This window comes from Sarcophilus harrisii, chromosome 2 (genome assembly GCF_902635505.1).
Source record: "Sarcophilus harrisii chromosome 2, mSarHar1.11, whole genome shotgun sequence".
NCBI lineage: Eukaryota > Metazoa > Chordata > Mammalia > Dasyuromorphia > Dasyuridae > Sarcophilus > Sarcophilus harrisii.
Genome location: NC_045427.1, coordinates 282838063 through 282859996, shown reverse-complemented (window position 1 = coordinate 282859996; position 21934 = coordinate 282838063). Strand labels below are relative to the sequence as shown.

The 21934-nt window shown below is 33.7% G+C and overlaps 1 protein-coding gene across 11 annotated transcripts in view; it reads right to left on the bottom strand.

The window, feature by feature from the left end:
• UNC79 (unc-79 homolog, NALCN channel complex subunit) overlaps positions 1–21934 on the bottom strand; it is a 300682-nt gene that overhangs the window by 162000 nt on the left and 116748 nt on the right. For all 11 annotated transcript variants that reach the window (XM_031952318.1, XM_031952320.1, XM_031952321.1 and 8 more), the window contains 5 exons: positions 20524–20714; positions 18702–18825; positions 16164–16304; positions 9615–9836; positions 8260–8487 (listed from right to left, as the gene is read on the bottom strand). In XM_031952318.1, the coding sequence (XP_031808178.1) occupies positions 8260–8487; positions 9615–9836; positions 16164–16304; positions 18702–18825; positions 20524–20714 (906 nt within the window). The remainder of the gene's footprint in view (positions 1–8259; positions 8488–9614; positions 9837–16163; positions 16305–18701; positions 18826–20523; positions 20715–21934) is intronic.

The following is a 21934-nucleotide window of genomic DNA, read 5'->3' as shown; positions in this document are numbered from 1 at the left end:
GTGGAACGACAAACTGTACATACACTTTGACCCAGCCTTCTCACTCTTAGGTTTCTATCCCAATGAGATTTTTTAAAGGGAGATGGGAGTAGAAGGATTTGTTTGTACAAAGATAGTCAGAGCAGCTCTTTCTATGGTGACAAAGAACTGGAAATTGAAGGGATGTCCGTCAATTGAAGAATGGCTGAACAAGTTGTGAAAATGAGTAATGGAATATGACTGCTAGAAGAAATGATGAGTAGACTGATTTAAGAAAAATTTAAAAAGGCTTCCATGAACTGATATAAAAGTGACATGAAGAGAGGCAGAAGAACTTGTACACAGTAACAGCAATGTTGTATGATGATCAACTATGAATGACTTGGCTATTCTCAGCAAGATAATGATCCAAGATAATTCTAAGTGACTCATGATAAAAAATGCTGTCTACATCCAGAGAAAGAATTAATGGAGTCTGAATGTGGATTGAAACCTACAAAATTTTTTTCATGTTTTTTTTTCTTTTGGTATGTTTCTTTTTTTACATAACTAATATGTAAGTATGTTTTACATGATTGCACATACGTGAAATACAACAAATTGCTTACCATCTTAGGGAATGGAGAGGTAAAGGGAGAGACACAGAAAATCTGGAACTCAAAAACTTTTAAATGAGTATTTAAAATGATCTTTTCATGTAATTGGGAAAAAATAAAATATTATTTTAAATGTTTCAATAAAAACAAGATGCAAATGTACTAAAGATATGACTGAAATTTCCATATATACATAGTAAAGCAAGGATGCCACCCTTCCTACTAATACTTGACATAATTCTGAAAATGCTATCAATGAAACAAGAAAAATAATTTAAAAGTATAAAGATTAAGAAAGAGAAAAAAGATATGATAGTTTATTCAGAAAATCTTAGGGAATTAGAAAAGATAATTACTGAAATAATTAATGGCTTCAGTAAAGTTACAAGCTACAAAATATACCCTTCAAAAATCAATAGCATTTCTATGTAATAATAATAAAAACCCAAGAGGCAATAATAGAAAAAGAAATTTCATTCTAAATAATTACAAAATGCATAAAACATTTTGAGATTGACCTACAAAATCACACAAAATATTTATATAGATTCAATTACAGAGTGTTCCTTAAACAAATAAAAGATAACTTTAAAAACTGTCGAATGGTCGTGACTGGACTGTGTCACTATAATAAAAAAATGACAAATTTAATTTGGATTCTTATAGCAATTCCAATCAAATTATCAAGGGATATCTTACAGGCCTTGATAAAATAATACAAAAATTAATTTGGAAAAACAAAACATTTAGAATATCAAAATATGGAAAAAAGGGAAATAGCACTTTTGGATTTCAAACTATCCTATAAAACAACAATCATTAAAACCATTTGGTATTGGTTTAAAAAAATCAGAAAAGTAGCAGAAAGAAAGCTAGATAAGTAGAATTTTAAAAAACAATTCAATAACCCATGATCAATAAACCTAAAAATACTAATTATTAAGAAAAGAACTTCCTATTAGATAAAAATTGTTGGGAAAACTGGAGAGTCTAGGAGAAATTAGACTCAGATCAACACTTTGTTATAGTTTATAATAACCTAAATGAATACATAACATTGTTATAAAAGATAATACCATAAAAAAATTATAAGAGAAGCAGATTTTGGTCAGGAGATGTGTTGTTACCCAAAGAAAGTATAGAAGGAATTACAAAAAATAAAATGGATATTTAATTATATGAAACTGGAAAAGTTCTTACCAAAAAATTAATGCACCTACAATTGGAAAGGAAGCAGTTAAATGGGGGAGAGGGAGGAATTGTATCAAATTTCTCTAATAAGGCTTTAGTAACTAAAATATATAAATAATTAACAGGTATGTGTATGCATATGTATCTATAAAACCAAAAGGCATGCCCCAGTACCTAGCAGTCAAAGGAAATGAACAGTTCTCAAAAGAACTACAAACTATTAACAACCATATGAAAATGTACCAAATCATTAATAAGAGAAATACAAATAAAAAACTGATATTTCCCTCTTAACTTGCTAAGTGGCAAAAATAATTAAAGATGGAAATAGTTAAATATTGGCGTTCTAGGAATTATATATCCTAGTGAATTGTTGGTGGAGTTGTAAATCAGTACAACCATTTTGGAAAGCATTTTTCAAATAAACAGCTAAAATATATATATATCCTTGGATTCAGAGATTCATTTACTAGACTTATGTCTCGAATAGGTCACTGATAAGAAGAAAAGCCCTATATACATCAAAACATTTATAGCAACACTTTTCATGATAGCAAAAAAAGTAATACAAAATGGGTAGATGCCAACTGATTGAAAATAAATGTTCAGATGTAAAAGGGCCTGCCAACCCCCTGGCCAGCCTTGGATATCACACAGGGCACGGATCAGATAATCTGAGGGTAGCCTTGTAAGGATGAACAAGATGGCGCTGGGAGGAAAGGGGTCCCACCCTAGGAGCAACATGGAAGTTCCCAAGAGAGGCGTGCTGGACCTTCAAGGGGAGTACCTTGAGTATCTTATTAGGAAAGGAATGCACACATCATATCTACATGTAGCTTCCTGTAGAGAATCATGTACCTACTATAGGCTAGGATGTGATTATGTATGAAGTAGTAACTAGAAACAAGCACCAAGATGATAAAAGCACCTGCAGTCTTTGTAATAAACGGAGTCTCCCACCACTCTGGCTCTGGCCCCTCATCACTTACAGTCTTTGCCATTTCAGGTGGACAGGCAGTGCCGGTCACATAAGGTCTGTTCCACTTGGGAGTTGGGGCCATGACCCCTAACATTAATACATGAATGTAAAGGAATATTATTGTGCTGTAAGAAATAATATAGAAAATATGAAGCAGCACAGAAAGATTGCATAAACTGATGTAGAGTGAAGTAAGCAGGGTGAAAAAACAAAACACAAAATGACTACTAAAATGTAAATTTATAAAACCACAAAATAAATAATGCAAATTTAAAAAAAACAAGCATGGCAAAATTACATAGAAAAGATGAAAAGACACTCACACTTTTCAGACAAAAAGATACTTTTCAAAGATGGGAGACCCACAAGTGTGGTACATTTCATGTATTTTCAGATGTTTTCAATGAATCCATCATTATTACTGATTTTTTTTCATATTTTCACATTTATCAATCATTCAACAAATATTTATTAATCTCCTACTTTATACCAGGCACAGTAGTGAACAATTTTGGGAAGACAAGTTTTGGCAATAAAACAAAATATATCAACAAAATTTATTTCTCAAAAACTACAAAAAAGAAAATTTGAAATACATAGGAATCAAGTCAAACCTACAATAGCATGTACATCTCAGCAACTGGAAGGGTCTAACTGATGAAGAAGTATCTGCATACTAAGAGAACTAGAGAGAACAGACAAGTGTCCCTTGAGAATCCAAATGTTATCAAGGGTCACAGGAGTTAAAGAAAAACAAAGAACCTAGTTGTGGCTCTTTCTTGTTAGATTTTTTAAAATATTTTCATTTTTGTCAGTAAGACACTGATTTTCTCATTTTTCCATTCCATCTTTCCTCTCAATTGAGAATAAAAGAAAAAACAAAGCCTATTCCAAATAGGTATAATCAATCAAAAAAAAAATCTACACATCCAAAAAAATTATTTGTCCCATTCTTCGTTCCAGGTCCTTCACCTCAGGAGTTGGCTAGCATGTTTCATCATTAGTCCCCTAGAATAATAGATATTTCTCTAATAAGAGAACAGCATAATAGTATTGCATCACATGCATATACCATTACTTGCTCATCCATTCCTTAGTCCATGAGTATTCCCTTTAGATTTCCATTCTTTGCCATCTCAAAGAAGATAAAACATTTTTATGCACTATTAGTTTGTTTTGCTTAAGGCTAATCCTTTTCTCAATCTACCCTCCATCATATTTTCTCTTCTCCCTTCTCCCCTTTTTCTCCTATTTGAAATGTATCTCTGAAAACTTTCTTTTTTTGACCAGTTCAGATAAGAATGAAGTCAGTGTCAATGAAGAGTGTCAACTGTTGTCTCCCAACTACCCTTCCTGTTTGTACAGTAGGCTATTTGTACAATCAGGCACACTGATTATGTGAAATAATTTCCCCTAATTGTTTTTTTTTTCTTTTTTTCCTACTCTTTTCTTTAGAGCATCAAGACATAAAAGAACCACTACCAGGTCTTGTCTAATTGCACTACCTCTATGAACCCTAATGATAACTGCGTTCTGAGGAGACAAATTTCACATATGTGTCACTTCCCCATATTAGAATGTAAGCAAATTATCCTCTTTTTAGTCCTTTATTGTTGCTCATTCATGTTTATTGTTTTATGGTTTTTAACTTCAAAATTTCTACATAGCTCAAGTTTTTTGAACAAGGATGCTTGGAATTTATTTCATTAAAAATCTATTTTCCCCTGACACATGATACTTAGTTGTACTAAGTAAGGTTCTTTTGGTAAGATATCCTATACCTTTTACATGATACTGTAAGCTGTTATTTTCTTCTAATAATGGCTGCTAATTCATTTGTGATTTTGATTCCTAGATTCTTGAATGATTTTTTTCTGGTTGCTTGCAATATTTTTTATAACTTGGAAACTGGATTTGGATTTTGACATTCCTAGAAATTTTCATCTTGGCATTTCATTCAAAAAGCAATTATTATATTATTTTTATTTCCACTTTGTCCTTTAATTCTGACAGATCTAAACAGTTTTCTTTTAAGATTTCTTGAAGTAGAATGTCCATATTCTTTTTTTTTTGTTATGGTATTCAGATGGTTAGTGATTCTTAAATTTTTTCTCAATCTGTTTTTCAGATCAGATGTTTTGCTTAAAGTTACTTTAGATTTTCTTCTATTTCTCAGCCTTTTGACTTTAATATATCTTGTTGCCTCATGGAGTCACTGGCTTCTCTAGTTGATCCTTCAAGTTTTCAGGGAGGCTGTTGCTTGAGCAAGTTTTGGTATCTCCTGTGCCAAGCACAATTTGCTAAATTAATTCCCTAATTAAATTCTCCTTCCAACTTTTCTTCTATGCTTTTCATTTGTTTTCAAATTCTTTTCCTCAAACCCTCTTATCCTGTAAAGATTTTAGCTTTTTTTTAAACTGTTGCTTCATCTATTCCAAGAATTTTAGTTGAGTTTGTGTTCAAGCTATGTTTTTCTCTGGAGTATTGCTTGGAAGTTTTGCTCTTCTTCTGTGTTGTGTTTTGAGAGGTCCTACCCACCATAACAGCCTAATATTTTTTTGTTTGTTCATTCTTTCAGTCTACTATCTGACTGACTAGGCTCTGCCACACTTCTGTAGACAAAGTCTGAGCTTGTCCTATGGCTGCTTTCATGTGTATTGTTGTAATACTGTAATATTACAATAATTGTAATATTGTAATATTATAACGTTGTAATATTCTAGCATCTCGAATAATAGGCTAAAGACCTGTAAGTTTTCAGTACTCCCAGTGTTCTGACTCAGAGCAAAGTATATTTCGTACTCCCTTCATTTGAGCTTTGCAATTTTCTGACCTGAGTTTGTGTCTAGGAAAGTCCCTGGATTTAACTAGAATCCTTAAGTGTCAACTAGAAAGTTCTTTTGGTTTAGAATGGCAGAACTGTAAGCTCCAGGTGCTACTACTATATTCGATTGTTTTATTGCTTATTGATGAGTTGAACTGCCTCCTTTCTCACTGCACTGTTCAGGGACTTCATACCTTAAAATGCCACTTCACTGTATATACTGGGTCTGTGATTCAGAGCTGGGTAGTATATAACAAAGCAATCCTCATCACAGTGCCTCAGTATCAGTCTGGTGGAACTCTAATATGTCTAAAACTTCCTCTTGCCCTGGGCACAGAGTGTTTCATATGGCTCCTGGCCCACTTTAGTTCCTGAGCCTGTAATCATACTTGTGTATCACCTTATGCCAAGCTGGGACTATTCATTAAAATATTTTCTGAATTTCCCCATTAGGATTTAGTCTGGTACATTTTCTCTATCTATTAAAATTTTGAAGAGAGAATCATAGCTGCATTGCTCTTACCACTCTGCTATCTTGGCTCCTCCCAGATCATAAATCATTACACTAGTTTTTAAAGAAGAAATAAACACAGAAAAAGAATACAGTAAGGAAGAAGTGAGGAAAGAGGAATAATTTATTATTTTATTGATTGAAGGAATGAATGAAGCATTTATTAAGTATTTACTATGTGTGATACATTATGCTAAACACTGATGATACAAAAAGATAAGGAGCTCAAATCCTAGTGAGAGAATATGTGGAAGATTCAATAGATGTGAGATTCAAAGTGCAAATCAAATAGAAAGGTCCTATGGTCCTTTGAGTGCAGCAACAAAGAAGATAGCAATAGCCTCTTCTTTAACATTATTTCCATTTATTAAGGTCATGTTAGTTTCTATTGCTGAATTTCTCAAGGACTTTGGTGATAAGAATTTTATTTTCTAGGATTTCAATAATATAGCAAGAATAATTGAAGAAGAGTGGCTTCGCCACAGCTGCTTCCCTGTAGGAGATATGCTGCCGGCATTGCTAATTCCAAAAAATCTTAGATTCAGGTTATTGTCTCAATCAAGGCCTAAGAAGAAAGGTGAACAACTTGGTGGTGATAGTGCAACTTGCCACACACAGACCGTCTGCTTCAACTAAACTGGACCACCTGCCTGCCCTATGAGTGGCAATTGATAGGCAGTTGGTGGGTATGGCTGCCACCTTATTCAAAGAAATTGTTTCTTGTAAGATGGCAGAGAAGGTTGGACTGGAAGAGAGCCAGAGACAGGGCAGCTTGATTATAAATATAAATGAGATGCCCAAGAAAATGAGTATGCAAATATGGAGGAAAAGGTAGAGGAGTAAGCATTGTATGAAGTCACTTATCAAAATAAAGAATAGTTGAATAGATATACACATACCTGCCTATCCATACATACAGATTCTGACATTAAAAAAATAACATCTAAAGGGAAATAGATGAGAACAAAAAAGAAGAGAGGGAAATATAAGAAAAAGAATAGACTGGAAGAAGGTTAATCATAAAGGGAGTGTTAGAAAGAAAGTATGAAAAATATACTTTTTAAAAAATATTTTTACTGAGCTGAGCCTTGAAGAAGTTGAAGGGTATTAAGAAAGGATGGTGATGTGAGCGAGCATTACAGAGCAAAAGGAGTACTATCTATGCAAAGGCCTAGAACCAAGAATTCAATCTAACTCAAAGTTTAATGAGAAGCTATTGTATACAAAGACTTTTCTTTTTTTTTTGGCTGAGGCAATTGGGGTTAAGTGATTTGCCCAGGATCACACAGCTAGGACATGTTAAGTGTCTGAGGGCAGTTTGAACTCAGGTCCTCCAGATTTCAGGGCTGGTGCTCTATCCACTGCGCCATCTAGCTGCCCCACTGTACAAAGACTTTTTGAGACACTGTGGATAATATGGAAAAGACACTGGTCCTAGCTTTCAAGAAGCTTCTCCAATGAGGGGAGTGAGGGAAAGATGCAATGTGACACTTAGAACAAATTCGAGGAGAGAGGTACTAAATGCATTGTGAAAAAGTAAGTAGATAGGAAGAGATTAAAAATAAAAAAGATCATTTTGATTATGACAATGAAAAACCTCTTCATTAACAAAATTAATTCAACTAACATTAGAAGGGAAGCAGTCAACAGAGCAGAAATTGTATCAAACATCTCTGATAAGGATCCGATTTAAAGATATAGAAACAACTAATAGAAATACAGGACAAGAAGTTATTCTCTACTAGATAACTGGTCAAAGGATATGAACAATTCTCAACAGAATAGAATGCTATGAATTAAACAATCATATGAAAGATTGTTTCAAGTGTTTACTAATAAAATAAAACAAAAACATATCATGTCCAGAAAATTGACAAAGTTCTTACAATATAAGAAAAGTCAGTATCAGAGAGCTATGGATAATAATCATATTGTTAATAGAGCTATGAATTTGTATGACCATTCTGAAAACAATTTGGAACTATTCAAAAAAGTAACTAAACTAAACTGTCTAAATCTGTATATATTCTAAGGTCAATGACAAAAGAAAGTCCTACATACATGAAAATATTGATGACAGCACTTTTGTTGGGAAAAGAAGAAAGGTATAATACCTATAAGAAAGGTATAATTATAATACTAAGACCTTTAGAGCCATTGCCTTTCCTTGGTTGCTTACCACTAGCCGGCTTTCTTCTTTAGGAGCCAGTCGTTCTAGGAGGTCACACCCCAGCTGATAGCAAAGGATGCTTGACTGACACAAGTGGCACTCAATAGCTCTTTCATCCTTCTGGCAAGTATGAGAACCACCCCAGGGGGCTTGGAAGACATTATTTATAATGGAAATGATGTCCTTAGACAGACTGTTTTCTAAGCCCATGGTGATTCCATCATCTTGTAACTCCATCTGCAGAATACAAGAGGAAAGGAAGGAATTTTGTGATTTTTTTTTGTTTAATGATTTTTGTACACTCCTCCCCTAAAATAGCCTTCACCCCTTGATATTGTTTAATCCTTATTCAAAGATCAAACATATAACTATCTATGATAGATTAATATGTGTTCTTTTCCATGACTACTGGATTTGAGGATTTATAGTAATATAATACCAAAACAATGCGTGACTAAGAGTAATGACAAAGAATTTTTTAATAAACAAACAAATCCCACTCCGTCACTGAAGTGACCCTGAGCTCTTGGAAACTATTCTACTGGAATATAAGCCCTAATAGTTCCTACCCAGCTAGAAAGATATGCATGTAGAATCAGTAACAAACTGGGTCATCTGAAGAACAGCCAAGTTCAGGGTGTGAGGCTTTTTACCGGAAGGTTAGCATAGTGAAAACTATCTTTATTCATAGAAATTCATAAATAACTAGTACTAATACAGGGTAATTGGGGGTAAAGGAGTGAAGGGAGAGAATCTACCCGCATGGATGATGAAATCACCAAACCTTAAAGTTCAGAAATATTACACAGAGCAGAGCACAAGCATTTAAAGAAGCATCATCCTAATAAGTCACTAGTTTGGAAGGCTCATTTTCCAATACCCTCCTTTTACTGAAAGGAGAGGCCCAGAGAAGCTCATAATTTATTTCAATGATGCTGCTATTGCTTCAAATACTTTTGGAAGTCCCCTCTTGAAAACAATTCAGAGTGTGAGATCAGGCCTTAGTAAATGACATGCAGAAGAAAGATTTGATTTGTTTTGCTTGGCCTCAGAAACAAGCAATGAGGAACAGTGTGACAAATTTCAGTTCAATAATGGAAGAATTTCTAACAATATAATCCAATAAATTTTTTTTCTGAGGTATTTGAGATCTTGGCCAAATAAAGTGTTTAAATAGGCACAGTATGTGAACAGTTCAAGCAAAACAATAAATACTTGTCAGGGATACTATAGAAAGAATTTAAGAATTAAAGGTTAGCCTATATAATCTCCAAGACTTCTTTAAACTCTACAAGTCTATGACTTTATGATGACAAAATGAATAAAAAATAAATAAACTAAAGGAAAACTTTTGTTTCTAGTACCTGCTTCAGGAGGAGATCAAACATGAGAATGAAACAATTCAGATTCATTTCATCATCTTCACAATCAAAGTCAATAGTCCTTCCTCCTGGGTGGCCAAAGTTCTTGAAAGGGCTCCGAAATGGACTGCGCATGGGACTTCGAAGAGGGCTCTGGAAAGGACTGGGAAATGGGCTTAACATATGGTGCTGAACTCGGCGACCAGGGTCAGAGGCAACACTCACCTGTAGGAAAGAATTTTGAAACTTCATTGAGTATAATCAGCTAGTTTTGTGAAAAGAGTAATGGGACCAGAGGCAAAGGTCCTAGCAAGCTTCACGTCCCAGTTCCAACAAAAGAAACTAGTTATGTGACCTCAAGCAAGTAACTTCTGAGTTACATCTGAGTAACTCTTTGAGCCTCAGTTTCTTCATCTATAATACTGATAATAATACATGTACTCCCTACTTCCTAGGATTTTGTGAGGTGTTTTGTAATACTATACAAATGTGAGCTAATAATAAAAAGCCTTCAAAGATAACACTCTTCTAATTCTCTAATAAACAGAATAAATGTTTCCAAATGCCATTCATTTAGAAATTAAGTGAATTGATTCACAACCAATAAAGAGGAATAAAAGCAATTCCAGTCATATGCCAATAAAAGTGACAATCTAAATGAAATGGATGATTATTTACAAAAATATAAATAGCCCAGATTAACAGAACAAGAAACAGACTTCAATAACTCTATTTTAAAAAATTATTGAACAAGCCATAAATGAGCTCTCTAAAGGAAAAAAAACAAATGAATTTACATATGAATTGTATCAAATATTTAAAGAACAAATAATTCCAGTATTACATAAATTATTTTTTAAAATAAGTAAAGAATCATCCTTTTACTTCTAAGTTAAGTAAGCTATTGCCTAATACCTCTTCTCTACCACATTTTCTTTCAGAGTCTCCCAAACACTGAGTGAGCTCTGGTAATGCATGTGTCAACTCCATCATCTATGTGTACATATCTGGAAAAGTATACTGTGAAGGTTGGTGAATTCAAAATTTCTCCATTTGCTATAACCAATAGTTTCATATATAGATGGTGTGCTGCTGGATAGTGGAAAACCTGTGTTTTCTTAATGTTAATTATTTAGACAAAATTAACACAAGATACCCTTTGATCCAGCAATGTTTCACCTGGGCTAATATCCCAAAAAGATCTTAAAGGAGGAAAAGGGACCCACAAGCGCAAAAATGTTTGTGGCAGCCCTTTTTGTAGTAGCTAGAACCTGGAAACTAAGTGGATGCCAATCAATTGGGGAATGACTGAATAAGTTATGGCATATGAATGTTATGGAATGCTATTGTTCTATAAGAAACAATCAGCAGGATGATTTCAGAGAGGCCTGGAGATATTTACATTAACTGATGCTAAGTGAAATGAGCAGAACCAGGAGATCATTATAAATGGCAACAAAATTATATGATAATCAATTCTGATGGACGTGGCCCTCTTACATGATTCAGACCAGTTCCAATTGTTCAGTAAAGAAGAAAGTCATCTACACCCAAAGAGAGGACTGTGGAAACTGAGTGTGGTTCACAACATAGCATTTTCACCCTTTTTGTTGTTAGCTTGCATTTTGTTTTGCATCTCTTTTTTTCTTGTGTAGCATGATACTTGTATAAATATGTACCAACTTGATTCATGTACGAAACTCCATTTTAGTCTTGGCTTACAGCCTTTTCAAGTTAAATAGTTTACCTTCTGTATGGTAGCTGACCTTGATACTGATGTCATCCTCACTGAAGGCTTCTGACAACATTGAGGAAAACATCTAAAAAGTATGGGAGCAAACATGTAGCCCTATTCCATTCCACTGGTGATTGATGATTCAAGAGCATTTTCTATTATCCAGAACCTGAGCTAGCATGCCTACCAAACTGAAAGTCTTCAGAGTCATTCTGCTGACTTCATTATTGTCTGCCTGTGAAACCAGAACAATATGCCAGTGCTATGTCAGGAAACTAAATATGCACAACAATTCCTCCGAATTGTCAGAGGAAGATTCTGAAGATTACCTGGCAATGGAAGGAACTGGACACTAATAAGGTACTTTCTCTAGCCATCCTGCCAAGTATTCAAATTCTCCTACAAAGCTTCTCCACTTATTAACTGATGGTTCAACATATGGATGGTGTGGTGCACCAAGTGTCCTTCCACTTTAGTCGTGACATGTAGCCTTTCCAAGTAAGTCATTTATCATCAGTACAGTAGCTGACCTCAATGTTGCTTCCATCCTCATTGAAGATATCTAGCAATGTTGTTATTTACCACGTTTGCTGAATAGACTGTTTTACAGGAAGTTCACATAAGAGAAGCAATTTCAAAGACGTCAAAAGAAGCAATGCAAGAATAACTCCAAGATTTCTCTGAAGAACTCTGGTATCAAATGTGAGACATTGAAGACACTGGCAAAGAACTGCCCCATGTGGTGGGCCCATATCAAAGAAGGTGCTATGCTCTGAACAAAGCAGAATTGGAGCTGGTATACTATCCAGATTTCACAAGGAAACAATGAGGTCAGCACAACCTCCGGTAGACCTCCAGTTTGGTAAGCAGTCTAATTACCTTTGGCAACACAGCTAAAACATTATGTTAAAAGCATGGGAACAAGCACACAGGCCTGCTTCCACTAGTGATTGGGAAAACACAAGAGCATCATCCGTTATTCAGAACCCATGTATGCATGCCATCATGGAACTGACATATAATATTGATGAACTTCTCTGGGCAACCAAATTTTGCCAAGATCTTCCATAAGCCTTCACAACTAAGAATATCAAAGGCCTTGGTTAGATTGATGGATGTTGTGTATAGACCTCTGTTCTGCTTCTGGCATTTCTCCTGGAGTTGTTGGTCAGCAAATACCATATCAACTGTCCTATGGTTCTTTCTGAAGCCACACTACTTCTCAGGTAGATAACCATCTTTCAGGTGAACAATTAGCCTATTAAGGAGTCTCTGGCAAGAATCTTGCCAGCAATGACTAAGAAAAAGACCTCCCTGTGATTGTCACAGGAAACAAAGAACACAGTAGCCTAGTGTTTGATAAATCCAAAGATCCCTGTTATTGGGACAAGAACTCACTATTTGACAAAAACTTCTGGGAAAACTGGGAAAGAAGTCTAGCAGAAACTAGGAATAAATACTAGGCATTCACACTACATACCAAAGTACACTCAAAATTAGTGCATGATTGAGACAAAGTATAATAACAGAAGCAAATTACTGAAGTAAAGAAAAAACTGCTTGTCAGATTTATGGATAGGAGAAGAATTTATGACCAAACAAGAAATCAAGAAGTTGTTAGAAAACAAAATGGATAATTTTGAATAATTTTTTTTTGCACAAATAAAACCAATGTATCTAAAATTAGAAGAAAAATAGGAATTGAGGGGAAAAGTAGGAAAAAAATCTTTACAGAAAGTTTCTGTAATAAAGGACTCATTTCTAAGATAATAGGGAACTGAGTCAAATCTACAATAAGAAGAACCATTACTCAATTTATAAAAAGAGATATGAACAGACAACTCTCAGAGGAAAAATCCAATCAATAGACACGTGAAAAAATAACCTAAATCATTAATAATTAGAGAAATGCAAATTAAGACAATTCTGAAGTAGTAACTCATACCCAACAGTTTGCCTAAGATGACCAAAAAAGGAAAATGACAAAATCTATAGTGGATATGAGAAAAGAAGTACATTAATGCACTCTTAGTTGGGTTGTAAACTAGTTTAACTATTCTGGAATGCAATTTGGAACTATGCTCAAAAAGCCATCAAACTGTATGATTTTAAAATAAAATACAATATCTTCCCCTAGGATCAAGAATATAGGGGAAAATCATTCAATTACACATTCTTTTTGAAAAAAATTAAATGAATCATATAAAAATATGAAATAAAACTCAAATTTTTTAGAATAGCTAATTTGTACTATATGTATAAAGTACTAAGACACTAAAAGAAAAAGACATTTGAATTTACTTTTATATTTAGATTATAATATTTTAAATAAACTCTCCTAAATGTCATTAGATATTTCTCTAATATAAGTTATAGGGAATAATCATCTCAAAACAAAGTACTATTGAAAATCATTATGCACAAGAATTGGAAATTCAATGACAAATGAAAGATGGAGAGCCAAGTACTGTCAATATTAAACACACACATAGATAGATAGATATCTATATAGTATTACTAAAAGCCTTTCTTACTAAAGTCCACAGTTGTGGAAGCATTCACTATGTAAAGTATAATATTAAACATGGATCTGCTACTTGCTGCTTATGTAATTTTAAGTAAGTCATTTCCTATCTCTGGACCCTCAGTTTGTTACAAAATAAGGAGATTTGACTCAATAACATCTAAATCTCTCCTATGTCTAAATCTTTGTCCTCATGAACACAATAAATCCTTCTCCAGTGATTGACCATGGCATGAAATTGACCATGACATATCAAAGGACAATAGAGAATAAACTAAGGGTTACATACTATAAAATTGGGAAATCTTCAACCAAGGACCTAGATTATGTCTGTCATCCTAAAACTAGCCAGACTAAAGGCTGACAAGTCCTTCCTCAGAAAGCTGGCCACCAGGCCATATGATTTATTTTGGCCATAATAATTTACATCTACAGTATGTATCTAAACACTTAAATATACTTGTTTTTTTTTTACATACTTTAGGATCATAGATAAAGGGATCTTTTTTTATCATAAGCTGTCATAGCTAAAGGGATCTTAGAAATTATTGCGTCCAACCCTCTCATTTTACCAATGGGTAAACTGAGGCTCAAAGAGGTTAAATAGCTTTCCCAAGCTTACACAACTGGTAAATATCTGAGACAGGACTCATACCAAGGTCTTCTTATCTCCAAGTCTAGTGCTCTATTTACTTCTCTACACTTTCTACAATATTTATCAGTAACAGAAGTACCTGCAAAGATGAAACCACAGATTCTACAATAGTAAATTACAACCGGTAATTTGTTAATTTTTAACTAGCAAATTTAAGAAGTAATTTAAATATCAACTCAATAAATCAAAAATGGTCTTGGACAATTCATCCAATATCTCTTGGCCTCACTTTCCTCATCCGCCAAATGGAGATAATTCCTGCCCAACGCTGCCTGCTACAAAGATAGGGCTGTTGAGAGCTCAAAAAAATATTACCCATGAAATAATTGACAACATAAACATAAGTTATACAAATCACTATATATCATTATTAATTATTATGATGATTATAGAATGATCCAGGTAGTTTATTGTTTGTAGCCTATTTTTTAAAAACTGAGGACTATTCTGATAAAAAAAAAAAGTAGCTCATCCAATGTTATCCACATCCAGAAAAAAGAAATGATAGAGTCTGAATGCAGATGAAGCATACTATTTTCACTCTCTTTGTTCTTTTTCATGTTTTTTCCTTTTGTTCTGTTTCTTCTTTTACAATGTGACTAGTATGGAAATATATGTAACATTTGTACATGTATAATCTATATCAGCTTGCTTGCTGTCTTGGGGAGGAGAAAGGAGAAGGAAGATGACAGAAAAAATTGGAACTCAAATTCTTATTTTAAAATGCTGAAAACTATTTTACATGTAATTGGAAAAAAATAAAATACTATTTACACAAAAATCAAAGTAACTGGCACCATCTTTTAAAAAAAAAAAAGAATAGCTCATTAAGATTTGCACTACATGCAAATTAAAGATGTTGCCTCTAATTGAAGTGAGAGACATAAAGACTACCAGCTACTCTTCACATGCCCTAAGGAAGTTTGGGATACAAGAGCAAAAGGAAGCAATAAGTTTGGTAAGAGAGAAGAAAAGTTTTGCAAGATAGAGAGGGAAATAAATGGTGGCAGCTCTCTTCATCAAACAAGAAGGGCAAAAAAGAGAAATTATCTACTCCAAAACACATTCTAGACTTCAGGAGAATGAAGATATCTCTCCTCTGAACTCATAAAACAACTTGCTTATGCTTTTATATTACATTCTCCTACATATTACAGTTTTTTATAGGATGATCTTACCTCTCTACTAGACTATAAATTCCATTAACTCCCATTTCTATACTTAACAATTTACAAAATGTTTTTCTTACAATACTGTGGAATATTGAGTATTTCCCCTGCTAGAGTTTCTATTCCATAATGGCAGAGATCATATCTTTTAATTTTTCAGTCTTCCTCCATAACACATAGAACAGAGGCATATAGATGCTTAATAAACATGTATTAAATTGATAGATATTAATTTTAAAGAATAAAAATTACATTTGATTATATATTCTATTTGGCAATCCCTAGATCCAACATTTCATAGTTTATCAAAATCTTATATGATAAAAAGAAGGCAAGATGGAAAAAAAAAACTAGTCATCATTTACAAATATCTGGGCCTTCGAAGTCAATATTAGACACTGGTGTAAATTGGCAGTGCTTTCCAGGCTCAACAAACAAGATAAACAAGAAGAATTTGAGTAATAATTACCCTTCGAGCTGCAAGAGTCCCTGTCAGCTCACTGACTCTTGATTTTCTTTGATTTGCTAGCTCTTTGACAGAATTAACTCCATCAGAAAACATGCTTATTAGTAGCTGAAGTGGAACCATGATGTCTAACTCTGATAATACCTGAAGAAAGACAAACATATATACATATCAAAAGGAGAAAAAATACAGATTTTCAAAATCTAAACAAGGAGATATAACAATTTTTATTTAACATGAAGTCATTTTGTCTTGTAGATTATTTGGATATCAGTAATAAGTAATGAAGAAAGACAATGGACTGGGAGTTGCAAGGCCTATGTTTTAGTTCTCTTATGACCACCTGTATGGCCTTGGATAAGTGACTATATTTCTGGTCCTCCATTTTCTTGTCTGTAACTTGTAAGTTCCATTAGATAAGGGACTATGCTATTCATTTTTAATTCCTTTACATTCTCCACACTGCCTAACATAGGGATATTGTATGGAGGAACAGTCATTCATTAAATGTTGATGAAAGGAATGAGTATAAAATCAGAGGATTGAATTAGAGGATCTCTTTAGCTTCTCCTCACTCTTAAAATTCTCTGTTCTAATATTCTTTGTTATTAAGTATCAGAAGTAATAATGATTAATAGCAATAATAATAGCTAGTTTAAGATTTGCAAAGTGCTTTACAAATATTACCTCACTTTATCATCTCAACAACCCTGGAAAATAGGTGCTATATTATCCCCATTTTGCAGATCAAGAAACTCAAGCAGAAAAAAAATTAAGTCACTTGCACAAGGTCACACAGTTACTAAATGTATGAAGTCAAATTTGAATTCATGTTTTCTTGGCTCCAGGTCCATAGACCTTTTCAATGTACCATCTAGATGCCACGTTTTTCCTCTCTCCTGTCCCCAACACATTTATATTTTTCTTATTCTAAAAAGATAGAGAGCAATGAAAGTTTATTCCCTTTCACTATAAACAGTAACTAAACACTTCTAAAAATTAATTAGGAAGGATTCGTTTTCTGGACCAAAAATGTGAAGCAAATTCACCAAAATTTCATTTGTGACAAAAACAACAAATAAACAAAAATGATGAATCTCCATAAAATGTATTCTCTTTTCCTGGTACATTCTTTATTCACCATCTTCAGCTCGGCCTGTCCAGTTTCTATCAATCCTTCAGGATCTAGATAAAAAGCTTTCCTCCATAAATCCTTCTTTTATCTTCTCATAGATCAAAATGATCTCTCTCACATCAATTCTTTAATAGCATTTGTTACTTTTTTTATGCACTCACCAACCTCTATTTTGTCCTATGGCTATGTTGATGAGTTACCATCTTCCCTAGTAGAACCAAAGCTCCAAGAAGGCAATGAATACTTGTTATCTAAATATTGTGTCTCCCATATGAAGAAGAAAAATAGAAAACACAATGATTTTCAAAATCTTGATGAACTAATCCCCCAATCACTTAGCATCCAAATATTAGAAAGTAACTACTCCCTGTTAAAGGAGAAATAGAATATTAACAAACTATGTAAGGATAAGATAAAATAGGTTGTCTACTTGTTATCCTTGGGTCAAAAACAACTTCTTTAATAATTGTAAATGTATATGGTCTCTTTCCTTTGTCTCTTGCCCTTGAACAGTGAATGTTTTCTTAAACTTTAATAATAAATCCTACCAAATTTTCCTCTTTTCTCCATTGAATGTTCCCCTTCTTTCTCTACCTCTCTGTATCCTGTGAAATGCATTATTTATCTAGCTTAAGTTACTAAAGAATGTTGCTGATTGGACCTGAAATATCATAAAAACAAGTCTACATCCCAGAAAGGTAAATCTGCTATCAGCAAGAGCTGCAAGTCCTCCCTTCGAGTTTCTTCTCCATTTTATTAACTTCTTTAATAAATCTCTTTGCTTTTAGTTTGGCCTCTTATCTTTTTCTCAGTTATCAGATCCCTGCTAATCAGTAGGCCTCTCCAAAGAACTTCAATGAGGATTGCCCTACACCTACTATCCAATACTGGCTTTAATAGTTTAATAGTTTACTTAATAGCTTAATAACTGTTTGTTAAGTGAATGAATGTTTTCAGCTCTCTAAAGCAGTTATCAAGTAAGATTGGGTATTACAATTATTAGAATTTGTACCATCCCCCTACAGAAGCTCTATTCCAAGAAGATTAAGACTATATCTTATCTAAATTTTGTATATGCTCTAGTACTCAAAATGCTCTGTACAAGATAAGTGATTAATAATTATTTTTAATATTTTTAAGTAAGTGAATAAATGAGCTGAATAAAATTAATAGGGGTCCTAGTTTATCCTTTTTCTAATGTAATGTAAATAGTTCTCCCATTATACATATGTAGGTGAAGCTGATGCAGGGAGAAGAGTAAGGAAATGATCTTGTATTTATGCAAAACCCAGAAATACTACCATCATTTAGACAATATTTACACTATTTGTCATTTAACCCCAAAGGGTCTTCCTTTCCCAGGTTATAACTCTTTTCTTCATGATCAACCAGCATCCCTGACTTACATGAAGCCATAGTAGAGCTTGCTCCTGCACAGAAGAGGGGTATCCTGTGAACCGGCAACTGATAAATCCAAACATCTCTTCCATTGAGAAGGGAAGAGGGCAAAGCTCAATGTCAAACATTTTGCTACAAAGGAAAAGAATGAAAGTCAATTAATATCAGGAATATATTTCCAACTACCCTGTACTTTGGGGAGTCAAATCATATATACTTTCATGCACACACTATTCTTCCACTAGTCTATGTTTTATATGATTCAATCACATCAGCAGCCACATACAAAAAGTATAAAATTATACAAAGGTGATATGGAATAATATAATGGCTATAGATTTAGAAACATCTGGGTTCAAATTCCAACCTGAAACTTAGGTGTATAACCATTATCAAATCACAATTTTTTAAGCCTCAGTTTCCTTATTTGTATAATGAATATAATATTACTTATAGAATTATCATGAGACTAAAATGAGATACTGAATATAAAAAATTTTGAAAACTTTAAAACAATATATAAATGTCAGCTCCTATCCTATCATATAAAATGTTTATTTTTGTACAAGGACTTAGATCTGAGATCCAGTTTTGGTCTCACAACTTACTAGATGTGTCACTTGAGTTATCTGGGGCTCAATTACCTCATTTGTAAAATTAGGAGACGGAACTAGATGAATGCTAAGATTCATTCTAACTCTAATCCAAATTCAAGAACTCATCACCTGTCCTATGAACTATTATATCACCTAATTGAATTCTCTTTTTCCAATATCCCTTTTTTCAATATATCTTCCAAACATATGCCAAAATAATCTCCATAAAGCACAGATCTGACCATGTTATATCCCTATTCAAAAATTCTCTATGACTCCCTATTTCAAGATAAGTTATAAACTTCTAAATCTGACATTTAAGACCCCCTATAATATGGCTTTGAGCTATCTCAACAGAGATTTTCAGAATATTCCCCTTCATGGTCAATCAAACTGTTCCCCAAACTTTACATTCTATTGCCTGACTTCATGCAGACACACTTGGTATCTCAAGTACACATATTTATTATGTCCACATTTCAAAATCTCTATCATTTTTCAGGGCTCAATTTAAGTGCCATATGCTCCTTGAAGCTTTCTTTCATCTTCCCTTAGGGTTCTCTCCTTCTTCATTATTAAAATAATAATGTGTCTAATATTATACTTATATTATATTACATTGTGTTATGCATCTTGTATTTTTCCATAAGATATAAGTTCTCCTATAAGCTCCTTGATGGTAAGGATTATTTCATTTTATCTTTTTATCACCAGATCTTAGCATAATTCTTATATATAGCAAGAGTTTAATAAACATTTAGCAAGTTGAATTTGAATTCTATATAGTATGTTCTAACATTTTTTGTTCTGACATTCTGTGTTCTAAGTTCCTTTCCAGTACTGACATTTTATGAATCTATTTACATGTGATATATTCAGAATGACTCATTATAAGAAATGAATTATTAACAAATATATTAATAATTTATTAGTACTTGTTCCCATTCTTATTAAAGGCTAAAAGAAAGGATTTAGTATCAAAGAAATTAAAATTGAAGCTACCTTCTAGCATTTAACTTTTTTGACATTGCTTCTAACCCATCATATAAAATTATAATTATGAATAAATCCTCCATTATATTTATAATTATTCATCATTTAACATGAACAAAGTCTCTTCTGAACAATGCTCTAATCACTAGATGTAGTTCTTTAGCTATCATTTAATTCCTGAGATTGAAAACTCCATTAAGTTCCAGATTTAGCTAACAAATTTCTTGACACTTTGACCTACCTTAATACTTCCCTGAATTCTTTTAGCTGGTTATCTGGGACTTCCGTTCTGATGGCTTCTAGCCATTCTGGCATGATGCATTCCCACACAGGTTGACTGATCACATTGTAGGGAATCAGGCAAAGAATGCGGTTGAGACCTTCCTTTAGCTGAGTCACTGTGCTGCAGGACTTGTCCCAGTACCCACCAACCTAAGGAGATTTCCAGTGCCAAAAGAAGAAAGAATATAATATACTTATGACCATCAGCGACAAGCATTTCCCCTAAGAAGCTGAGTGCGCTTCTAAGATTAACATCTAGATATGTTTAAGATCTATGCTAAAAAGCCCCCAAATAAGTCTGTCTCCTCCTGTGGGATATGTTCACCCATCTGGGTTAGCTTCCAAGTGTGTAGCTACTACCCCCATAAAGTAATAGGGTATTCTATGCATTTGGAGCACTAATATTACAGCTAACGAGTCACCACTTGTGCATTTCCCCTTTATATTTGGCCAGGAAACACAAAGTCCTTAGCAATATTAGTGACTAAGATGGCATATCCATCTCCAAAAGAGTAGCTATAAAACACCTTCCCATAAATCTAAGGCACAAACATGGAGTACAAAAGCAGTAAGGCACATGTATATTGGAAACATAGTCAAAGAATTTCCAACTCCAAAACTATAGGGTCTCAGTGTCCTTTTCTCCTCTTAAGAGTCCTCACACTGGCCCCCTTTCAGATATGATACCTATGAGGAGACTAAAGGCCTCTCTGTATCAATGTCTGCTTAAACTGGATGTCTTCATTCCCTCAACTGGACCTCAAACTCTACAACTGTTAGATGAGCATTTCCTCTAGATGAGTAGCTCTGATGCTAAACCCCATGGCTAATGGCACAGAGGTGTGGGTGAAGGAAAAGGAAAGAAAATATCCTCCTTCAAGAGGTAAAGAGCATAAGACTCTGGCTTAACTATCTCTAAGTAACTGGGCATGTCCTTTAAGGATAACACACAATATATTCCCCATCACTGCTTGTCCAAGGACATCAGTACTCAAGGAATTTATTCACAGTTCATATTGTTGAACAGGATTATCAACAGGATAGTCTCATTTTTACAATTAATTTAATATCTCCTTGATGACTCCTTTTCCGTATTAAGCCCTGAGCTTTCAAAGACTCACTCCTTTACACTGTCACTCTAGTTAAATATTTTCTTGTTCCCAACAAAGTAACTGGGGTGCATTTTGACAAAGACCATGAGGCATAGTTCACAATCCAGAATTTAATATTTTTCCACAAGGATAGATGCCCACCTTAGCATTGGGTTTAAGGATTATACTCACTTCCAAATTGACAATTACTTAATATTAACAAGAAAAAACTTTTTTACTAATTTCTCCTAAATGTTTGCAAAGGCACTCAAATCAAAT